The sequence below is a fragment of the Puma concolor genome, chromosome B1, assembly GCF_028749965.1.
Source record: "Puma concolor isolate L17-30 chromosome B1, mPumCon1.1.hap2, whole genome shotgun sequence".
NCBI lineage: Eukaryota > Metazoa > Chordata > Mammalia > Carnivora > Felidae > Puma > Puma concolor.
This window is the reverse complement of record NC_141670.1, coordinates 167,523,288-167,544,811: the sequence shown is the minus strand read 5'-3', so window position 1 is coordinate 167,544,811 and position 21,524 is coordinate 167,523,288. Positions and strand designations below refer to the sequence as shown.

The 21,524-nt window shown below is 40.2% G+C and overlaps 1 protein-coding gene across 1 annotated transcript in view; it reads left to right on the top strand.

Annotated features, from left to right (window-relative positions):
- The window catches only part of GABRB1 (gamma-aminobutyric acid type A receptor subunit beta1), a 384,633-nt gene extending 363,753 nt beyond the window's left edge, over positions 1–20,880 (top strand). Inside the window, exon 9 of the mRNA XM_086705134.1 lies at positions 14,673–20,880. Coding sequence (XP_086561260.1) covers positions 14,673–15,023 — 351 coding nt within the window. The 3' untranslated portion in view covers positions 15,024–20,880. The remainder of the gene's footprint in view (positions 1–14,672) is intronic.
- The last annotated feature ends 644 nt before the right edge of the window (positions 20,881–21,524 follow it).

The following is a 21,524-nucleotide window of genomic DNA, read 5'->3' as shown; positions in this document are numbered from 1 at the left end:
CCTGGGTGGCTCAGTCAGTTAAGCATCTGACTTCAGCTCAGGTCATGATCTCCCGATCTGTGAGTTTGAGCCATTCATCGGGCTCTATACTGACAGCTCAGAGCCTGGAGCCTGCTTCAGATTTTGTGTCACCCTCCCTCTCTGTCCCTATCCTGCTCATACTCTGTCTCTGTCTGTGTGTCTCTCTCCTCTCTCTCAAAAATATACATTTCTTTTTTTTTTTTTTTTTCAACGTTTATTTTATTTTTGGGACAGAGAGAGACAGAGCATGAACGGGGGAGGGGCAGAGAGAGAGGGAGACACAGAATCGGAAACAGGCTCCAGGCTCTGAGCCATCAGCCCAGAGCCCGACGTGGGGCTCGAACTCACGGACCACAAGATCGTGACCTGGCTGAAGTCGGACGCTTAACCGACTGCGCCACCCAGGCGCCCCTACATTTCTTTTTTAAAAAAGAAAGCTTTAAAAAAAAAAACCTGAATATAAACTTCCCACAAATCCTTGGTTGACCTCTGAACTACAAAAGTATAAAATGCTAGGAAATCTGGAAGGGGGAAACGGCTGAAAGACTGAAAAAAAAAAGAACAAAAATAAGGGATTCTCCTTGAGTTAAGGGAAAAATTAAAATAGATTCATCGTAACTACACATAAAACCCACTCACTACCCATTCTAGGTGACCTATTAGTAATTTAACTGCCTTTTATTATTATTATTATTATTATTATTATTATTATTATTATTATTTTGGAAAGAGAGAGAGAGCAGGGGAAAGGGACAGAGGAAGAGAGAGAGAGAGAGAGAGAGAGAGACTCTTAAGTAGGCTCCACCGTCAGCACAGAGCCCAAAACAGGACTTGATCAAATCACTCTGAGATCACGACCTAAGTCAAAATCAAGAGTCGGACACTCAACCAACTAAGCCTCCCAGGTGCCCCTTCTGCCTATTAAAACAAAACCCAACATTTGTTAGGGAAAATAACAGAATCCAAAGTCTCTACAGACCATCATCAACAGCTACTATATAATAAAAAATCACTAGACATGAGAAAAAAGCAGGAAAACATGCCCATACTTAAGAGAAAAGACTTAAAAAGAGAAAAGAGAAAAGTCACTAGAAACAGAACTGCAAAAGTCTCAGATGTTGGCTTAAAAGATAAGGACAATAATTAAAAATAATAACAGTAATTAATATATTTAGAAGTTCATAGAAAATAGCCCAAAACTAAAAGGAGCTGAAATATCCTGTAATAGGCAAATGGTGAAACAAACCATAGTAGGTTCATACCATGGAATACCAGCCCAATAAAAAGTAATGAACTATTGATACATACAACAACTTGAATGGATCTCAAGGTATTATGATGAATGGGGAAAAAGTCCATCTTAAAAGATTATACATTGTCTGATTCCAGTTATATAATATACCTGAAATAATAAAATTTTAAAGATTAAAGAACAGACCAGTGGTTACCAGGAGTCAGTGATGGGTGGAGGGATTGAGTGTGATTAATTAGAAAGGGGTAGCACAAGGTGGTGGAATAATTCTATAGCTTGCAGTGGTGGTTATGTGAATCATCACATGTAATAAAACTACATAGAACTATACATACTTTATACCAATGTCACTTTCCTGGGTGATATTGTACAGTAGTTAAGTAAGATGTCAATAGGAGAAACTGGGTGAAGGGTACATGAGAGCTCTCTGTGCTATCTTTCTAGTAATCTACAATAATTTCAAAAGAAAAATTTTTAAATAATGTCCATAGGAACAGATTAATATAGGTAGAGATGGGGAGTTTCAAAAAAAGACTTGAAACTGAAAAAGAACCAATGGAAATCATAGAATTGAAAAATTCATTAGACTGGGCATTATATGTAAGTGATGCATCACTGGGTTCTACTCCTGAAGCCAATACTATGATGTATGTTGACTAACTTCAATTTAAATAAATTAATTTTTTAAAAAGATTACATACACTTCAATTTTTCTATTTAGATTACTGCATCCTTAGCAAAGCAATGCATAAATCAGATCTCCCGCCCCTCCTTTTAGATAGATGAAAGAATATCCATTATATATTACATATACCCTTTTGAATAAAAATTGCTTATATATTTAAAAAAAAGAAAAATGCATTAGATGAATCAGCATCAGATTTTATAAAACATAAGAAAGGGTTAGTGACATTAAAGTTAATATTGGCCATCTCTCAATTTTTCCATTACTCTGGTTCTTATCATTAATGTTACTACCTCAAAGAAGGCTTAACTGACACCCCCAATGGTGGATTGTATTTTGTACCAAAAGAAAAATGCATTAGATGAATCAGCATCAGATTTTTTATAAAACATAAGAAAGGGTTAGTGACATTAAAGTTAATATTGGCCATCTCTCAATTTTTCCATTACACTGGTTCTTATCATAAATGTTACTACCTCAAAGAAGGCTTAACTGACACCCCCAATGGTGGATTGTATTTTGTACCATTGTTATTTGTTCTCATGGCTTTCTGTGCTTTTCCACCATAGGATTTACCACAACAGTGAATATATGTTTACTTAAGTAATTATTTTTTAATGTCTATCTCTCTACTAAACTATAAGTTTCCCAAGGATTGGGATCAAGGTCCTTGTCTATTATGTTTATTGTTCTTTAATCAGTGGCTAGAACAGAGGAAAAAACAAATAAGTATTTGCCGAATGAATAAATTTAGAGAGGACTTCTCCATTCAGGATGAGTTCTTAGCTACCATAACCCAAGGTCCTGAATGCTACATCATGTTTTATAAAACTCATATACATTCATAATAAGTAAGAAAAAGAGACTGTAGTCCACTTCAATTTTTGCTCCAAACTTTCTTACTGTTTCTATCACTTTGATTTTTAATATTTTCTAAAGCATGATTTATATCAACCCCTGCTATTCTCTCCGAATCACAGTGTCATATAACAACAGATAGATATAATCTTCAATAACAAAGCAAGTGTATTACTTCGTCTTTTCAGTGTATTATCTCCAGCAGTTAAGATAATAATGCAACCTGTGTGGTATTTAAAAATGCTATCCCCTGGTGAAATTTAAAAAATAGAAAATAATATCAGATTTTTTCCTTTCATATAAAAGTTTGGGTGGTCCTCCCCTTTCCTTTTAGATACTGGTAAACAGTTGAATTCAAATGATACATGTGCTGTGGTCCCAGACAATTTTCATTTGAGGGACCCTAATATTTGCCTTGGTACCCTAGAGCATAGCATGGCATCATTCATTTATTACACAATACTCTTGATAGCCTTGGCTGGGCAGTCATGTCAAGGGTCATTTGTACTGAAGTTAGAAGTGCTTGCTTTGTCTTGATTTATATTACCACCAGCTGCAGTGAAGCATCTTTTCTGTAGGAGTACAGATGCTGAATCCAGACATTAGGAGAGTTTCAACCTCTGAGGTGATAAAGACTGTAGATTCATGTACCCCTCAGGCATCATTTGAAACTAGAGATGGTATTTAGAGTTTTGAAAGATAGATTTCACAGTACTAGTAGGCTGTAAGTATGCTACTTCTGGGCCACTTTTACACTAACCTGGAATATACGTGGTTGTGTCTGTTGGCCACATCCACCTAGGCTGGATTGGTTGCATGGGCAGTCTATAGTCAGGTACTGATTTGAAATCACTTGAAGTCATGGGGGACACCTTGCAACCCCAACAATTAAGAAATAGAATTTCCATTCAGATTCAGATATCGATGCTGTAATCTGGCCTCTTTCCTCTCATTCCTATTCTCTGTGGTGTGTTATCTACATTTTCAGACACTTTTAGACATCTACACTTTCAGACAACTTGCTAAATGGAAATCAGCTCTGTACTGTGATTAATTCCAGGATCCATAATGCATGTGAAAGCAGGCATCCTAACAGTCAACAGCTTTTCCTTAAAACTAGCTTGAAACAGATGGATACCTACATTAGCCTTTGAGCCTAGGATGTACCCCACATCACTGCCTTGTCATCGGGCCAACTAAGACACTTCTCTCAGCCTTTGATGAAATTTTAACCTTTATGACTTAGCATCTTGGATTCTGGAGAAATTCAGGCAGGACCTTTGATTTCTGTGGATAGCCTGTGTTAGCAATTCATGGACTTCTTTAGCCCTTAAATCCGTGCCCAAATCTGGCTCGGTTCATGCTTTGTTCTCTAGTCTTGGCTTAATGTAGCTAATCTCCAGATGCTTCAACAGCTCTTTTTCCCTCTCTCTCTCTCTCTCTCTCTTCCTCTCTCTCTGCTTCCCTCCTCCCTCCTTCCCTCTCTCCCTGTCATTTCCTTCTATACCCAAACATCTAGGATTCTTTTGTAAATGAGGAAGAAATCAAATTCACTTAACAGGCTTAAGAAAAAGGTGGGGGATATATTTTGGCACACACAACTAGAAGGTCCATGAGTGGTTCTAATTTCCTATGTGGCTATATCCATATATTTAAACATTGTCATCAGAGAGCATCTCTCTTCATCTGTTAACTCTGCTTTCCTTTATAATGGTTTTACGTTCATTAAACCCTTCCTTCATGGTGTTCCAAAACACCGAAGTTTGTATGTTTCAAGCTCTGCAACCCTAACGCAAAAGTACTTTCTTATCACCAATAGTTACAACAAAAAAAGTCTTAGGATTGAGTCTTCTGGATCAGCTTGAGTCATATTCTCATGCAGAAATCAATCTCTCTGACTAGGAAGTTGGGAAACAATAAATGCACAGGTCTGCATCACATGCCTGTCCCTGGAGCCTTAAAGATGCAAGTAGGTCCACTTCTACCACATGCACCAAGGAAAGTCAGGGAATGTTATCAGAAGAAGGTGGAATGGAATCAGGCAGGCCAAACCAATAGGCATCCACCAAAACTCACCCTAGACTCTGCCTAAAAGAAAATATCCATACTCTTTAATGCTACATCCAGCACCCACTGTGATCTCATGCTGCTTTCCTCTTCTGCCTCAGTCCTCCTCCCTCTCCCCTTCACCGACACACACACTTCGCTCTAGAAGTTCAACTCACAGTTTTCCCAAGTTGCCATGGTTTCACTCTTTGCTAACTTAGCTTGGCTTGTTCCCCCAAATTCACCTCTTGCCTGATGTCTGCCCTCACTCATCAGGTGCTTCTCTTAGAGCTCTCCATTGCACACTATGCTTACCGTTTTTTGTTTTAAACTTAAAAAATATTTAAGGGGTGCCTGGGTGGCTCAGTCAGTTAAGTGTCCAATTCTTGATTTTGGCTCAGGTCATGATGTCACAGTTGTAAGATTGAGCCCAGTGTCAGGCCCCATGCTGAGCATGGAGTCTGCTTAAGATTCTCTCTCTTCCTCTTCCTCTGCCCCTCCCTTACTTGCACTCTCTCTTTCTCTCTCTCAAAAAATAAAAGTCACTTAAAAATATTTAATATTGGGGCACCTGGGTGGCTCAGTCGGTTGAGCATCCGACTTCGGCTGAGGTCATGATCTCGCGGTTTGTGAGTTCGAGCCCCGCGTCAGGCTCTGTGCTGACAGCTCAGAGCCTGGAGCCTGCTTCAGATTCTGTGTCCACCCCCGCCCTCTCTCCGCCCCACCCCTGCTTGTGCTCTGTCTCTCTCTGTCTTTCAAAAATGAATAAATATAAACAAATTTTGTTTAATATTTAATATTTAACTTTAACAAATATTTAATGAGTATATACTATGAAAATACTCTGTCTGCACTAGGTATAGTCAGCAATGAATAAAAAAAAAAACCTTTCATTTGGATGGGAGAGAAAGATGAACATTATACATATAAATACATCACACACAATCAAAATGACACTCACAAACACACATATAATGCCAGGCAATAATATACACTATAAAGAAAAACAGAGTAAGACTTGAATGCAAACACTTTATCTTCCACTTTGGGTTTTCCAATGCCTGCCATAGAGCCTGGCACAAATCAGGCACTTAAATGACTTTTAAAACAATAAGTGAACTAATGAATTAATTACAAAACCAAGCAGAATGCTCTTAAAATTCGTGTATAATTGGAAACTTTTTTCTATTATATTTCTATTGTTACAAAAATAAAATATTTAAGCCTCTCTCTTTTTTTTTTTTTTAAGCCTCTCCTACAGTGAAAACTGTTTGGTACCTGTCCAAATTTAAAATATATATATAATAAATCTTTCCTAATGAAGGACATATATTTTGATTAGGGACAGTCGATGGTAATAATAGATGTGTGCTATTAATAGATTGCTTTCTTTTAAGTTTGTTTTTTTTATTTTGAGAGAGAGAGCATGAGCAGGGAAAGGGCAGAGAGAGAGGTAGAGAGAGAATCCCAAGCAGGCTCTGTGCTGTCAGAGCAGAGTCTGATGCCAGGCTCAGTCTCACAAACTGTGAGATCATGACCTGAGCCACAATCAAGAGTCAGACACTTAACCAACTGAGCCACCCAGGTGCCCCTAGACTGCTTTCAAACGGTGTTGATACTTTTCTTTTCTCAGCAATTCCTTCTCCTGAAATCTCTATGTTAGAATCTAAAGTGATTGATAACTCTACTCTGCTGTTACTTCATGATATTCTCCAGTTGGGAGGAAGAAAGTGTAGAAGTGCTTTGTTGATTACCTTAGGAGAGGGGCAGAGGGAGAGAGAACCTTAAGCAGGTTCCATGTCCATCATGGAGCCTGACATGGGGCTCCATCTCAGGACCCTGAGACCATGACCTGAGCAGAAATCAAGAGTCAGACGTTTAACCGACTCGGCCACCCAAGTGCCCCGACATCACACATTTTGAATACCTCCTTTTCAAACATCCAAAAAGTAATGGTTACTTTGACCAAAATCACTTCTTTATTTTCCTGAAGAGCAAAACATTACTGAAGAGTTTTTGGATGACTTTTTAAGGGGATTCACTGAAGATGAATCTGAAAACTGACCCTTATTTGCATCATTTAGAATTCAGTGAATTTGCTGGTTATAATGCATTTTATATTTAATTGTAAAAAGCACTCATCTCACATATTGGGTCTCCCTAAGTCTATGTATAAAATGCTCCTATGTATAAGATAGTTTATGGTTTCTTGTTTCTATCATTCTCTACTCAAAGCTCAATAAATTCCCACTAACATCAACTTAAGAAATTACTCCCTTGGGGCGCCTGGGTGGCGCAGTCGGTTAAGCGTCCGACTTCAGCCAGGTCACGATCTCGCGGTCCGTGAGTTCGAGCCCCGCGTCAGGCTCTGGGCTGATGGCTCGGAGCCTGGAGCCTGTTTCCGATTCTGTGTCTCCCTCTCTCTCTGCCCCTCCCCCGTTCATGCTCTGTCTCTCTCTGTCCCAAAAATAAATAAACGTTGAAAAAAAAAAAAAATTAAAAAAAAAAAAAAGAAATTACTCCCTAACCTTCATGTCACGTATCTCAGGCTTGAACAGTGCATATTTGTAATTAATTCTTAGCTCTCTGAAATAAGCTAACCACTTTGTGGATTTTAGGTACACCAAAATCAGCTAGGACCCTTGGAATGCTTGTGTAAAATGCAGACTGGGAAGACCTGAATCTAGTATGAAATGAGCTCAAACCTGTATTTTTAACAAGCTTCCCAATAGATTCAGATGCACAATAATGTCTGAGAACCACCACTCTAGAGAATCTAGCCACTTAGTGTCCCTTAGCCACTGAAACTCAAACAGAGCTTAGAGAGATGACTCCAAGTCAGAGTTTCAGAGTTCCTCATTCTATAGACATTTACTCAGCCCCTCCTTAGGAGTATCAGTCTCTTTTCTGGAAGAGCAAGGGGAATATAACAGTGATGAAAAACACAGTAACATCAGAGCAGCTGTGCTCCTGGAGCTTACATTTCAGTTGAATAATTAACAAATATGTAAATATGGGTGGCTCAGCCAATTGCGTCCGACTTCAGCTCAGGTCATGATCTCATGGTTCCTGGGTTCCAGCCCCGCGTGGGGCTCTGTGCTGACAGCTCGGAACCTGGAGCCTGCTTTGGATTCTGTGTCCCTCTCTCTGCTCCTCTGCCATTCGTGCTCTGTCTCTCTGTCTCTCTCTCAAAAATAAACATTAAAAATAATAATAATAATAAAATAAAACAAGTGTGTAAATAAATATACACTATAATGGCAGATGATGATAATTATGGTGAAGAAAATGGTGAGGAGCTAGTCAGGTAACAATCTGAGGAAGATCATCCCAAGAGAGAGGAACAGCAGTTGACAATGTCCTGAGGACTTAGAAGCATCAGGGGAGACAGTCAACAAATGACAAGTGTGGCTGGAGCAAAGAGCTCAAGGGGCAGAGTGAGGGCAGAGGTCCCTGCAGGAGCTAAATCACATGGTACTCTGTGGATTTGGATGAGAAAAATCTGGATTTGATTCTATGTCTTAGGAAGTCATTTGATTTAAACAGAGGAGACATTGGTCTGTTTTACATTTTTTAAGCGTCACTCCAGCCGCTATGCAGAGAAAAGACCATAGCGTTCCTTCCTGGAAAGAGGAAGACCAATTATGCAGCAAGACATGATGGTGGGGAAAAGCTGGTCAGAATCAAGATTTATTCAAAAGTAAAGCCATTAGGATCTGCTCATACCAATGTATGGGAGAAAGAAGGCAAAGAAAGGGGTCCAGGATAAATTTATCTACCTGAGCAACGCGCTGGAAAATTGCCAGTTGTTTCATTTGTCATTCTTCCATTTCTATTTCCTAAATAACAGAGTGTGGATTTGTTTAGATTTATGTAGGTTTGTACTCAACCTTCTATAGCGTCTTGAAACAAGTTGTCAGGAAGTTTGCAAAGAGATATGCAAATCACCTCCAGCAAAGCCTCCTATTTCCACCCCCACACCCCCCATCTCCCACCCCACCCCCCCAAACCAAAAGGTTTCAGGAATTTGAGACCTAGGGAATTGGCGTTCAGCACAGCCCTGGTGAGAGCTAATGACTGACAGCAACAGCCCGGATGTGGTACATTCTAGGAGCAGGATGGGCAGACGTGACATGTGGCTATGTGGCTCTCTGCTCCCTACAGGTGAAGGCAGCCAGTCGCACTGGACAAACTCAGTTAAACAGACTGTAGGCTTCTGGAAGGCAGCTCCTTACGTGGCGAGCACCACTTCACTTGGCTTCCTGCGCTGTACTTCAGAACCACTCAGTAAATGTGAATCCAACTGAATTAGCTAGCAAGAAGGAAATAACTTCCTGTTTGCAAAGTAGATTGAGCCCGGAAAGTATTTCTCAACAGGGCTTTAAAACTGCCACTGGAAACAAGATTATATTTTATTCCAATTAGACTGCAATGAGTTCTGCTCTATTTACATATTGAAAATATCCAGAACAGTTCGATTCAGTGAGTGGCAACATTTTTCACAGCCTACGGCACTGTTTGCGTATGTTGGGAATGAGAGGAGTGAGGGAGTGAGTTGGAAGGGGTGGGGGAAAGGCTAGCCCCAAGCTAGAATATGAATTTGTACATTTGCTCAGGGTTCTATTGAGGGAAGAAATACAGCCATCACATCAATGTGTTCCGGACTTGAGTCATTTAAAAACGACTCTCATGATTTTTGTCATACCCTTTCTATCAGCCAGAGTTCTCCAGAGAAACAGAACCAATAGGAACAGAACAGAATCAATATACATATAAAAAGAAATTTATTTTAAGGACTTAGCTCATACACTTGTGTGTGAAATCTGCAGGGCAGGCTGGAAGTTCAGGCAGAATTTCTAAGTTACAATCATGACCTGAGCTGAAGTCAGACACTCAACCGACTGAGCCACCCAGGCGCCCCGGTCCTCCTGAAGTCTTAATTATGACTTTATTCATTTGCTCTAAGTTTAGGCTTAATGATAGATCTAAACTTAAAAAAAATCAGTGATGTTGGTCTGAGGAATATATAGTTAATATAATGCAGTAATTCACCCCACTATTAGGTTTATCTCCCCAATCACTGGAACCACCTGACAATTACAGGCCTTACTCACCAATGCAGCAAGTTCAACATGCACATCCCTAACTGGACTGTACCTTCTCTGCAAGCAGATCAGAAGAACAATATTCAGAAGACAAGGGCCAAGTATGCCTGCCTCCTTCTCCCAAATATGCCCAGTGGGGAGCAGTGGGAGAGGAGAAAGGGAAAATAAGCTGGAAGTATTGACCCCTTAGCTTCTTTCCCAGGGACTGGAGTGGAAAGTCTCTTCCTTTATGGCATCATGAGGCATGAGGAGTGATTATCCAAACGAACAGCTATTTCAACATTAGCAATGAATGCTTTAGGAAATCTGTCTGTATATGCCCTGGAAATCCACTGTAATGACATTTTCATTTGCCTCACTTCCTTCTGTTTCAAGGTTTAAAAATCCTTGATGCTTAGACCATGCCCAATGCAGATGTTGATCTGATCTCTTATTAACTAGGCAGCATTTAACCATTGCAAATGTTGAGGTGATCTATGACATGGCTCCTTATTGTTTCTGAGGATGTGAAAAGACCACTTTCCCCCTGGACATTATTTTTGGAAAGCTGTGCCAGCTGTCGATATAAAGATACCTTGGGTGTTTTTCTACTGTTGAGGTAAAAGGAAAGCCACTCTTCTCCAAGGACAGGGGTTAGGCCAGAGCCAACCAGAAACCTGCTGGTGTCACCAGTGGTATTCTGACCACATAATCACTTTACCGAGAAGCAAAAAGCTTAAAAGGTAGGGAATGAAAACACACTTCAGGAGAAATGCACAAGCACCCATCACACACACACGCACACACACACACACACACACACACACACACACACAGTCTGTAACACTGGCTTTTAGGATAAGTTCTAGACTGTGTAGGAGAAAGACTGGAGATAGATCGCAAGCGTTATATGGCACTTCTTAAATTTTCCTAATAAGGGACACAGTAATGTTCATTCAACTACACAGTAATGCAGTCAGCTTTCATGGGTAGTTATAGAACCAGATTCATTCCTTTATATGTCAAATCACTTAAGCTCTGATTTCTAGCCCAATGACAAAATATTTTGAGGGATTTGAACAAACCAATAAATAAGCATCATGCAATTTATAGGTGCATTAGAATCTGTACCAAAGCTAACCAAAATATCTTAATAAAATGTAGTTTTGCATGACCTCTGTTTAATGAGGAGCATCTCTATGTTTCACTGGCAGATTCTAAATTCTAGCAACTTGTTTACTTAGGGAGATTTCATAATAATGGAACTTAATGATGCATGCAGTACAGAAGAAGTGATTCAATTTTATAAGTTTTTTGTTTGTTTGTTTGATTTTTAGTATGCTGTGTCTTCTGCCTGGAATATTATTTGTAACCAAAGACTGCCAAAAATCAGAAGCAAACCCTTGAGATTACCTAGTGAAAACCTTTTATTTATAGATGAAGAAATGGATTTAATAACAAACCCAGGATGAGAATACAGTTTTCACCTCTCAATCCTTTGTTCTGTCTTTAAGGCCTAGTATAAGTTGCATCTCCTTCATGAAGCCTTCCTTGACCTTCAGACTTTTATGAACCCCTAATCATGGTCTATACTGTACCATTTAGCATTTGGTTAAAAACTCTTTTCACTCCCAAAATTATATCTTACTCTCGTATAACTTACTCTTGTATATTTTATCTTGTATTACAAGATACTCTTGTATCTCTCAGGAGACTTTTTTTTTTTTTTAATTTTTTTTTTTTAATTTTTTTTTCAACGTTTTTATTTATTTTTGGGACAGAGAGAGACAGAGCATGAACGGGGGAGGGGCAGAGAGAGAGGGAGACACAGAATCGGAAACAGGCTCCAGGCTCTGAGCCATCAGCCCAGAGCCTGATGCGGGGCTCGAACTCACGGACCGCAAGATCGTGACCTGGCTGAGGTCGGACGCTTAACCGACTGCGCTACCCAGGCGCCCCAGGAGACTTTTTTTTTAAGTTTATTTATTTTGAGAGAGAGAAAGTGCAAGTGGGGGAGGGACAGAAAGAGAGGGAGAATCCCAAGCAGGCTCCATGCTGTCAGCACAGGGTCGGACGCGGGGCTCAAACTCACGAAACTGTGAGATCATGACCTGAGCCGAAATCAAGAGTCAGATGCTTAACTGACTGAACCACCCGGGCACCCCTCAAAGGAGATTATTATCTCAAGGACAAAATCCATGTTTCATGATACTCTTGACTGAAACACCATAGTACCTAACAGAATTATGGACACCATGATTATCTTCTAAGGTTCTAGTCCCTTTTCTAATGGATTCAGCACTTTGTTCCATGTCACTTCAACCCTACCATCCTCTTTCACAATGTAAACTTTCATATGCATGACTTTTCATCCATAGACATACACACACGCACACGCACACACACACACACACACACACCTGACACCTTGCACTGTGCCTGGCACAGAGTAAGTACTCAACAATGCTTTCCTGAGAGAGGGAGAGGAAGCTGGTTTTTGAAGTTACTATACTCAGGGAAGGTACACAGGTACACACAAGGATTAGGATTAAATTGAGCCTTAAAGAAAATACATTGATTAACACGCAAACAGGAGGGAAAATTATATTTGAGACAAAGAATATCCTGTATTTTAATCCCATATTAGGCACTTATTCCTTGTTTAATTGCAGGCCATTAAGCTCTCTGGGTCTCTATTTCCCTATCTGTTGAACTAGAATAATATTATATATTCCATAGGGTTGTTATAAGAAATAAGTGAGATAAATTATGTAGTAGGATTCAATAAAGAGTAGTTTTTAACAACAACAAAATTAATAATAACTCCCTGAATAAATAAGCCAGTAAAGGTGCCAGTGAGGGCATAATAGGTAGCTCAATTAGGCTAGAGCCAAATGCTTTACAGAAAGAAATGATTGATGGGAGTGGAGGGAGAGGCCAGATTGAGTCTCTCTCTCTCTCTCTCTCTCTCTCTCTCTCTCTCTCTCTCCAACTACCTCTGAGCTTAAAGCTATCAAATGCATCATTAAGTTCACTGCGGGATGTGGTGAAGGCTAAGGACTATGAAGCGGTCCTTTCTCAGTAAAAAGCACATAAGCTTTGAAACAGACAAGACACAAGTTGTAATCTCAGCTCTCTTAGTGGAGTAAACTTGAGGCAGTTTCCTGTTGCAAGTGATAAACAAGGTATACAAAGCAGCTACCATAATGCTAGGCTTTGGGTGGACACCCAATAAATCTTAGTTCTCTCATCTGTGATGTACCAGCCTCACACCCCACCACTCTCTGCACCTTTCCTTCTATTTTCCTTCCTTGTCTGTCTTTGCCTCCTCCTACACTTTGTCTTTCTTTGTTACCCATTTTTTTTTTTTTGTCTCCTTACCTATACCTTTGACACTCAAAAGTGTTTACTGAGATTAATTTCATTTGAAAGCATTTATAGACCACTTACTGTAACTCAGGCACTTGTGTTAATAACACTGGACTTAAACACAGCTGCCTGTACTGTCCTTGGAAGTATTTCAAACTCCTTTGTATGAATGAGCATGTCCTCTCAAGGTAAATCAGTTTGCAAAGTGCATCAGCTTGAAGTTAAACAAAGCCACTTTACAGGCCAAATGTGCTCACGTATGGAGTTCCGTAAATGTGTGTGGGCATAGCACAGACAAAAACCAGGAAATCTGAGGTAGGTACTACTGGAACGGCACGAAGCAACAATAAATAATGGGGGAGACGCAAAAGTCAAAGTACAGCTAGTCATATCCTTTTGAGCCCTGAATCCTCCTTTTGGCAGTTTAGCCTGAGGAAATAACTAGGGAGAAGGACAAAGGTTTACGTAAAAGATGTCCCTTGTAGGCTTGCTTATATAATACCGCAAAAGTAAAACAAGCCTTCGCATCTCACAATAGATCAACCCAGTTATGCTCTATCCATATAAGCTGTTAATAAGTGATATCACAGAGGAATAATTATTAACATGGAAATAGGACCATGCTACACTATTAAGTGACAAAGCATATTGTAGACCAAAACATACCAGGTGAGTCCGTGTTTGTAAGTAGAAAAAACAGAAGGTGGCTAGCAGGATACTAAAAATAATGAACTCTAAAAGTGAAATGATAAATTTCTATTTCTTATTTTTTTGTTTCCTGTTTGTTTCTAGTTTTACATATTTCCATGTGCCACTTTTGTAACACGAAAAATGCCATACATAAAAATGATGTATGGATTGATAGATGATTGTGGATTATATAGACGGTAGATTAGACAGACGGTAATTAGATAGATGATAAATAAATAGATGACAGATAAATAGGTGGCAGTTTGGATAAGTAGAGTAGATAAGTGGTAGACGGATAGATGAAGGATTAGATAGAAAGATATAGATAGCATTAGGTAGGTGGTAGATTAGCCAGACGAAAAGATGGTGGATTAAATAGGCAGACAGATTAGACAGCTAGATGACGGATGAGACAGAGACGGATATAGACGGGTGATGGACTAGATACATACACAAACAGACACAGACAGATGATGGCTTAGACAGCGGTAGGTTAGGTAAACAGACAAGGATAGATACATAGATGCTAGATCCGGTTGCAGGAGGCACGCAGAGCCGGACGTCCAGCGACAGTCTTTAAAGAGTGGGCTGCGGTGTCAGCAGTTACAGGGTCACGAGCACAGACCGTGCCCCGGCAGTTGGGCCTGAGCGTGTCCTTTCCCGTCAGGTGGACGTCCACGGCAACATCCTCCTCAGCACCCTGGAGATCAAGAACGAGACGAGCGGCTCGGAAGTGCTCACGGGCGTCAGCGAGCCCAAGGCCAGCAGCATGTACTCGTACGACAGCGCCAGCATCCAGTACCGCAAGCCCCTGAGCAGCCGCGGGGAGGCGTACGGGCGCGCGCTCGAGCGGCACGGCGCGCACAGCAAGGGGCGCATCCGCAGGCGCGCCTCGCAGCTCAAAGTCAAGATCCCCGACTTGACTGATGTGAACTCCATAGACAAGTGGTCCCGAATGTTCTTCCCCATCACCTTTTCTCTTTTTAACGTCGTTTATTGGCTTTACTATGTACACTAAGGTCTGTCCTAAGGGTTCGTAAACGACTACTTTCCTCTTTTGATTTTTGACCCCACAGGCCCCCCGCAGCACCACTGCTGTGCTTTTTTGAGGTAAGAGATTCAGCCATCCGATTGGTTTGAGGTCTTGCATATCAATTTTATTACTGCACCATGTTTACTTCCAAAAACAACACACACACACACACACACACACACACACACACACACACACACACGCCACAAAGAAAACTCTATTTTTTTCCAGTCTACTGTGGTCCAGGTTATCAGCTCTGTCAGAGCTCTATTAATTGCCGTGTTTACAAACAAAGAACAAACACACACAAAGAGAGAAGTTATATAGGTAGATCTTTAGCAGTCCTATCTTTTGGCCCTGATTTTTTTGATCTATTTTTTAAAATGAGAAGGAAAACAGGACCTAGCTCTCCGCGCGCACTGCTTCCTGGTAAACTGTAACAATCTCATGCTGCCAAAAAAAAACAAAAACAAAAACAAAAAACCAACACAATTTCCAGGATCTCAGAAGAAAAAACAAAGCCATTGACAAGTTACAGATTTCCAGGAAGAAGGGGGGATAAGAGGAGCCTAGAAGAGGAAGGAAGTCTCCCCTCCAGCCTCAAGCCCCCCCAGCGCCCTTGCAGAAGGGGTCCCAGCTCCACGGGCGAGGAGGGAGGGATTGACAAGGGCTGATGGAGGTTGTGCAAACCAAACCTGCCATCTTCACCTCACCATTAAGCTGGATATTCTGAAAAACAACAACAGAACAAAACAAACAAAAAAAAACCCCCGCTTCTTTCTCAGACTTGCAGGCAGATTTAAAATTAACACTCAAATCCATCCTGGTGGCCATTGAGAACATTTCTCTCTTCTTGTTGAGAATAAGGAGTCTCAGGGCAATGGAGATTTATTTAACTGACTATCTCAAATGACCAGCCCTGAACTCATTTTATTACCCTGGAATCACTTGCCTCTGTGCCCTGAAGCCATGCCTTCACATCTCCTTAGTTCCTGCTCCAGAGAGAGTGAGAGGAAGGGAATGGGGGAGGAGGGCTTTAATAATGGGCTGGTGAGCATTTTTTGCGTGTAAAACACATTGCCCTTTCCACGAGGAAGGCAAGACTTATGTGCTGTGAAAAGGGTGCCTGGGCAGTTACCTAAACTGCCAAATCTTAAATCAAATAGTATATATTTCTTAGCCTTCCAGAGAGCACCTAATGGTGACAGGCCTTGTTGCACAGGCCCCGGCTAATAACCTTAGTGCTCACCTCTCTGAGCTCTGCATTCCGAAGTAGGAAATGAATGCTTCCGGAAGTGCACACACACCCATTTTGCTGTCACTCTCATCTGAGGCCGGATTACCTTTTTAAAGAAAAATCTCAAAATAGGAAAACCACAGATATCAACAACCGTGACAAAATCACTGGGCCTTCAAACATTTATACCAGCCCCTAAAGCATAGAACACATCTGCACTCATTAATCATTAATCAGCAGTCATTACTGCTCTGCCTTATCTCTGCTCACGGATTACTGTGGTCATGATCGTCATAGAAGGGGCATCCCTCAGTAGCCCAACACACAATTCTAAACACGTCTAACCAGCTACAGTTGAGGTTTATCACATTTTATGTCATGAAAGCCTCATTAATTTTTTTTCACCCTGAGTATCTTAAGAATTCTGTATGTTCATTCACAAGGTTGAGTGAAACCCTAAAACAACCAACCAGTGATGGAGGCAATTGGGGATCTGACCCCTCGCTGTCAAATATGGGTTTAGGTAATAATAAGGACAATTGCATCATTTGATGATCTGGCTTTCTCCCTAAGGCTGTGATGAGGGTCCGTGTTGACAGTAGCATCAGCTGCTAGAAATTACAGTCTTAATTGGAAAGATAAGGCCAAATTCCTGCTGATGAGCCCAAGGGGACAGAGTTTTGAGATACTCTTTTTAGAAAGCAAAAAGAAAAGAGAAACCTAAAATAAATGAATGGTTATAGCCAAAGACAATATACGTTAGTAAGAATATAAAAATTGTGCTTTTACTGGAAAAATTATCTCAATGGTTTCATAACCAGTTAGTAGGGTATGGGGACCAAATTCTCATTTAGATTTTCAATTGCATAATCACAGTTCCATGGTCAAGGAAATCTCCAGCCTCTGGGGATGAAGGGATCCATTTTGAAACTGACTACTTCTTGGCATGGAAAGAGGCTTTGCCATCATGAAATGCCCAAATAGAATGGAAGGTGCCCATGCCGGTGACTGTAAGGTTAATATTCCCAATGACCACTCAGGAAATACTGTGTATTTTAAACACAGGAAGGTAGACTTTGGGCTGATGCTCAACAGGAATGAATCATCTGATGTCAAAGTTTTTTAAAAAGCTTTTAAGGATGAAATGCTAAATTAGAAAGGAAGTATCTATGATCTATGTTCCTTAACAAAACAATTTTTCTTTATTCACCTGTTTAGATCATTCTCCTTGGAAAAGATTGAGGTAATTTATATCTTTACTAATTTTTTTATCTTGCCTTAAAAGTCTAAAGAATTTGATGCTTGTAGTTCAGATGTAAAGCATCTCTGAGAAAAAAATAGAACATTTTTAAATCTTATATCTTAGCCTTTGTAAATTGCAAAATTAGTAAGCCTGAATCTACCATCAGGCACAAAATGGTATCATTATATGTCTTCGTAGGCTTAGAGAGGGCACAGCCACAGGATTGTGCAAATTCTGTTAATAGCTCTGACTTAGAGGCAATGGTAGCCTGAAAAATGGAGAAGCTGATGTATTTCTGGTTAATGACCTTTGTCCCCACTTCCTTCTTTAGGACACCTCTCAGCCAAATCCCCTCCTCTGTGGCCCCCACCCAAACTCCCTCCAGGCTTAACAGTGCAGGGAAAAAAAACTGCTTCCTTCTCTGCCTCTCTCCCTTGTCTTGCTCTAAATGATGTACATAATACATAAAAATTGTTAGACATTCCTAAGTGCCCTCAAACCGGTCCCCACTTCTGAAAGATTCAGATCAGTACATTATCGAGGGGTTACTCTCCTGCTATTACTGGGTTGTTTTATCTTTGCCATGAAAATAGCCATAATCTCCTGCATTACTGAAGTGGCAGCAGAGGCAGAAAATTGCACAGACTCACTCTCCTTTGCCACAGTCATGTTCAGGGGACCCCATGTTCGCAGTTCATAAACTGTGTCATAGATTTAACCTGTGTAGACCCAGCAGAACCTCATCTTTCATTTGACAACGACGACTACACATTTTTTTCTACTCATGTTCCTTGGCTTAAAATAGAGGTGACACGTGTGTTACGCTTACCAGCTTTGTGAGGCAGACCCAGATAAAGACACATTTTTGGCTTAAATTATCCAGGATTATTGCCTCAATCCTCTATATTACCAAACAGAAACAGCAGACTGGTTGGTAATTCTGCTGATTAAATGATATGTGTTTTCATATCATATACACCATCTTTATTGTGCATTACAATCAATGAAAGATCTTGAAAATGCAAAGAGAAAAATGTGGTGCAGAGAATAAAGTTTGGTTTATGGATCCAAGGATAGCCAACAAACATTATGTACAATCTACAGAAATGTTGAGTAAATGCCATCTTTCCAAAATCAGTTGACTCCTTCACGAATACTTCTTTAAGAAAGAGCTCAATTGAAATTCGCCAAGTTAAACAAACAAACAAGCAAAATATATTTATCATGCTAGAAGGAAACGACCTCCACGAATTCTTATATGGACAGTTTTGAATAGCATCTCACCAAAGGGTGATGTGCCACTTTTTTTTTTTTTTTTTTTTCCTAAACTAAATGTAATCCTATATCCCAGGAGGGAGGAAAAAGGAATGTGCAAGCGTTTGTTCGTGTTGGTTCAATCAGCAATTACTGGGATGAAAAAGACAGAAAAACGAACAAATATCTCAGTTTCAGGAAAGCAAACAAAGGTAAACTTGTTAACGGAATGTAGAATATTATGTAAACTTCCTTGTAAATTCTGTACATAGTTCATTGAATTGTTCCTTGTTGTGTGGTGGTCCTCGGCTTTGGGTGGATGTTTGAACAATCCGAGCATTGTAAATAACGTAAGCTTATGAGGCACTTGCTTTTATTCACGAAGTGAAGCAACTAGTGATGTGGGCCCAAACCAGAATCTTTTTAGCTCTTGCTCTCTCTCTGCCATTGTGCGTGCGCAGTTGCGTCACCCTGCCTCACGCCCCAACCCCACAGAAAGGGACGGTAGCTGAGGAGAAGGCTGTACTCCCTTGGGGCTTAGGGATGGCACACCAGCAGAGACAGGAACTGTAGCGAGCTGCTCCTGGAACTGTATCATGAAAAATCAGGGGTGTTTCTATCAGTCATTCGTGGCTACTCATATAGTGAAATACCAAATCATCCATGTTTGTTGAGGGGTCAGGAATGGAAGGGATGTTCAAAATCCACAGGCAATCCAAAGCATCATTTGCACCAATAGCTTTAGTTTCTACCTTTTTTCCTTCCACGATGTTTCCCAGAACTTTGAATAAGACAAGAAGTGAATGGATGGGTTTGGTCAGGGTAAACAAATAGTGAAATGTCCAAATGATGGGAAGGAAAAAAGGAAGAGACAGCGAATGACACTGATAACACCAACTGGCCGATTCATCCTGCAAAGATTTAGAAGTAACCATGTCACATTTCTAAAAGGTAAAGAGAAATACTGGGAATTAAAGCAAGTATTTTTCAACTGGGAGTCCAGGATGTGTTTGATATGTGCTAGTTAAACTTAGAATCTGGTGATTAAATATTTTCATATATATGTCTCCCAAGTCCTAGTATTCTTGAAAAAGACTTCAGAATGGTGGGATATTCAGCCATAACATGTGTTTCCATGCAAGCTGGCAGTCCCAGAGATGGTGATAGTGTCTGCAGAAATTTGGAATAGCCTAGCAAGCTGGGACATAGATTGGTTTCTTAGTAACATTTTAGGGTACACAGCATCTTTCTTGGAGTTAGGAATTTAGCAAGGCGGAGTTTTTTGTGTAAAGATTCTATGTGCTTGGAGACTTATTCTGGCTCCAAAATGTCCCAATCAGTGTCCACCAGCGATGGAACTAACAAGGTTAGTAAATTTCTAGGTCTAGAACCCATTGTGCTTTTACGTGAATCATGCTTTTTCTATATAACTGAAATCAACTAAACTGACAGAAACCTAACTGTTAAAGGTTGTAATTTCACAAGCAACGTTTGCAAGGAAATCCTTTTTAATAGAAGAATTGCAAACCAGAAAATGCTAAGTTCCTAGAAGGGTAAGGATAAAGAGTTTTGAGTTTATTTTTACCTCTCTGATAGCAAGAACTTCCTTATTTCAACTGTAGAGGCCTAACAGTTGTTTGTTTTGTTTCATTTTTCCTAATCAAAAAGTCTTTGGTATATCAAGGGTCTCATGGTCATTCCTGACTGGCCCCTAGAGACCATGCAGGTCCTGGAGCAACCAGCACTCATCACAGACTTCAGTAGGAATTCAGTGTGGGGGAAATAAGTATATTTTTTAACCAGCTGGAAATAAAACCATTCTCATGAATGATTCTACCTGCATATCCTGTTCTGAAGACAATAGAAACATAAATCAATAAAAAGAGAGGCCAAATAACATGATGCATTTGCCTTAGGTACACAGGGTCACAGATTCACTTGCTTAAAACAGCTCACGTTAGAAGCCAAAGGATGAATAAAAGCAATCAGTATTGCTGTCTGGCTTTCATCTCTCCCTGGGTTTCCTTTTGAAGAGAAACAGAAAAGGGGGGACATTTTCCAATACAACTTTTTTATAGGTGAAAATCATTAAAATGTGTTATGTGTGTGCATTGTGTGCGTGTGGCCGTGTAAAACAGATTACCTCTCTTGTGTTTGTTCCTTCCCAGTGCTGTATGCCATCCAACCTTATGCCTTAACCCAAAGAAACCAATTCATTTTTCCTCTTTCTCATTCAGACCTCCTAAGTTACCTTGCCCATGCGTAGCTGAAAGCTCCAGCTTTGAACTTACCTTGCGTATCTTCAATTGAATTCGTGAAAACAATGAACTTTAATAATTTCCCCAAATTCTTATTCCTATTGCCTTTAGCAGGTCTTCGGAGGTAGCTTGTGTCGTCATGGTAGCCTCCTCTGAAACTGCCTTGGGTTATTTTTCTTTTCTGCTTTTCTGTCCTTTCTGGAAAGAGTACCTGTTTACATAAACCTGGTCTCTCCCAGCCTAATTTAAAATCAAGTGGAAATAAAAGTCTTTAGCTCAAACCTAGGAAAATTCACATTATCTACACCAAAGTTTGATGATAAGAACGGCCCTGTACATTCTAGGTGCAATATGGTGAGTTCATACTGTATCAGCTCTTTTCCATCAAACTTGTTTTCTCATGCCCTCCTTTAGCCTTAATTGTACACCTTTTATAAACCTATCATTATTCCTTCCAGAATGGTTTCTCATTCATGGAGTACACCACTGGTTAC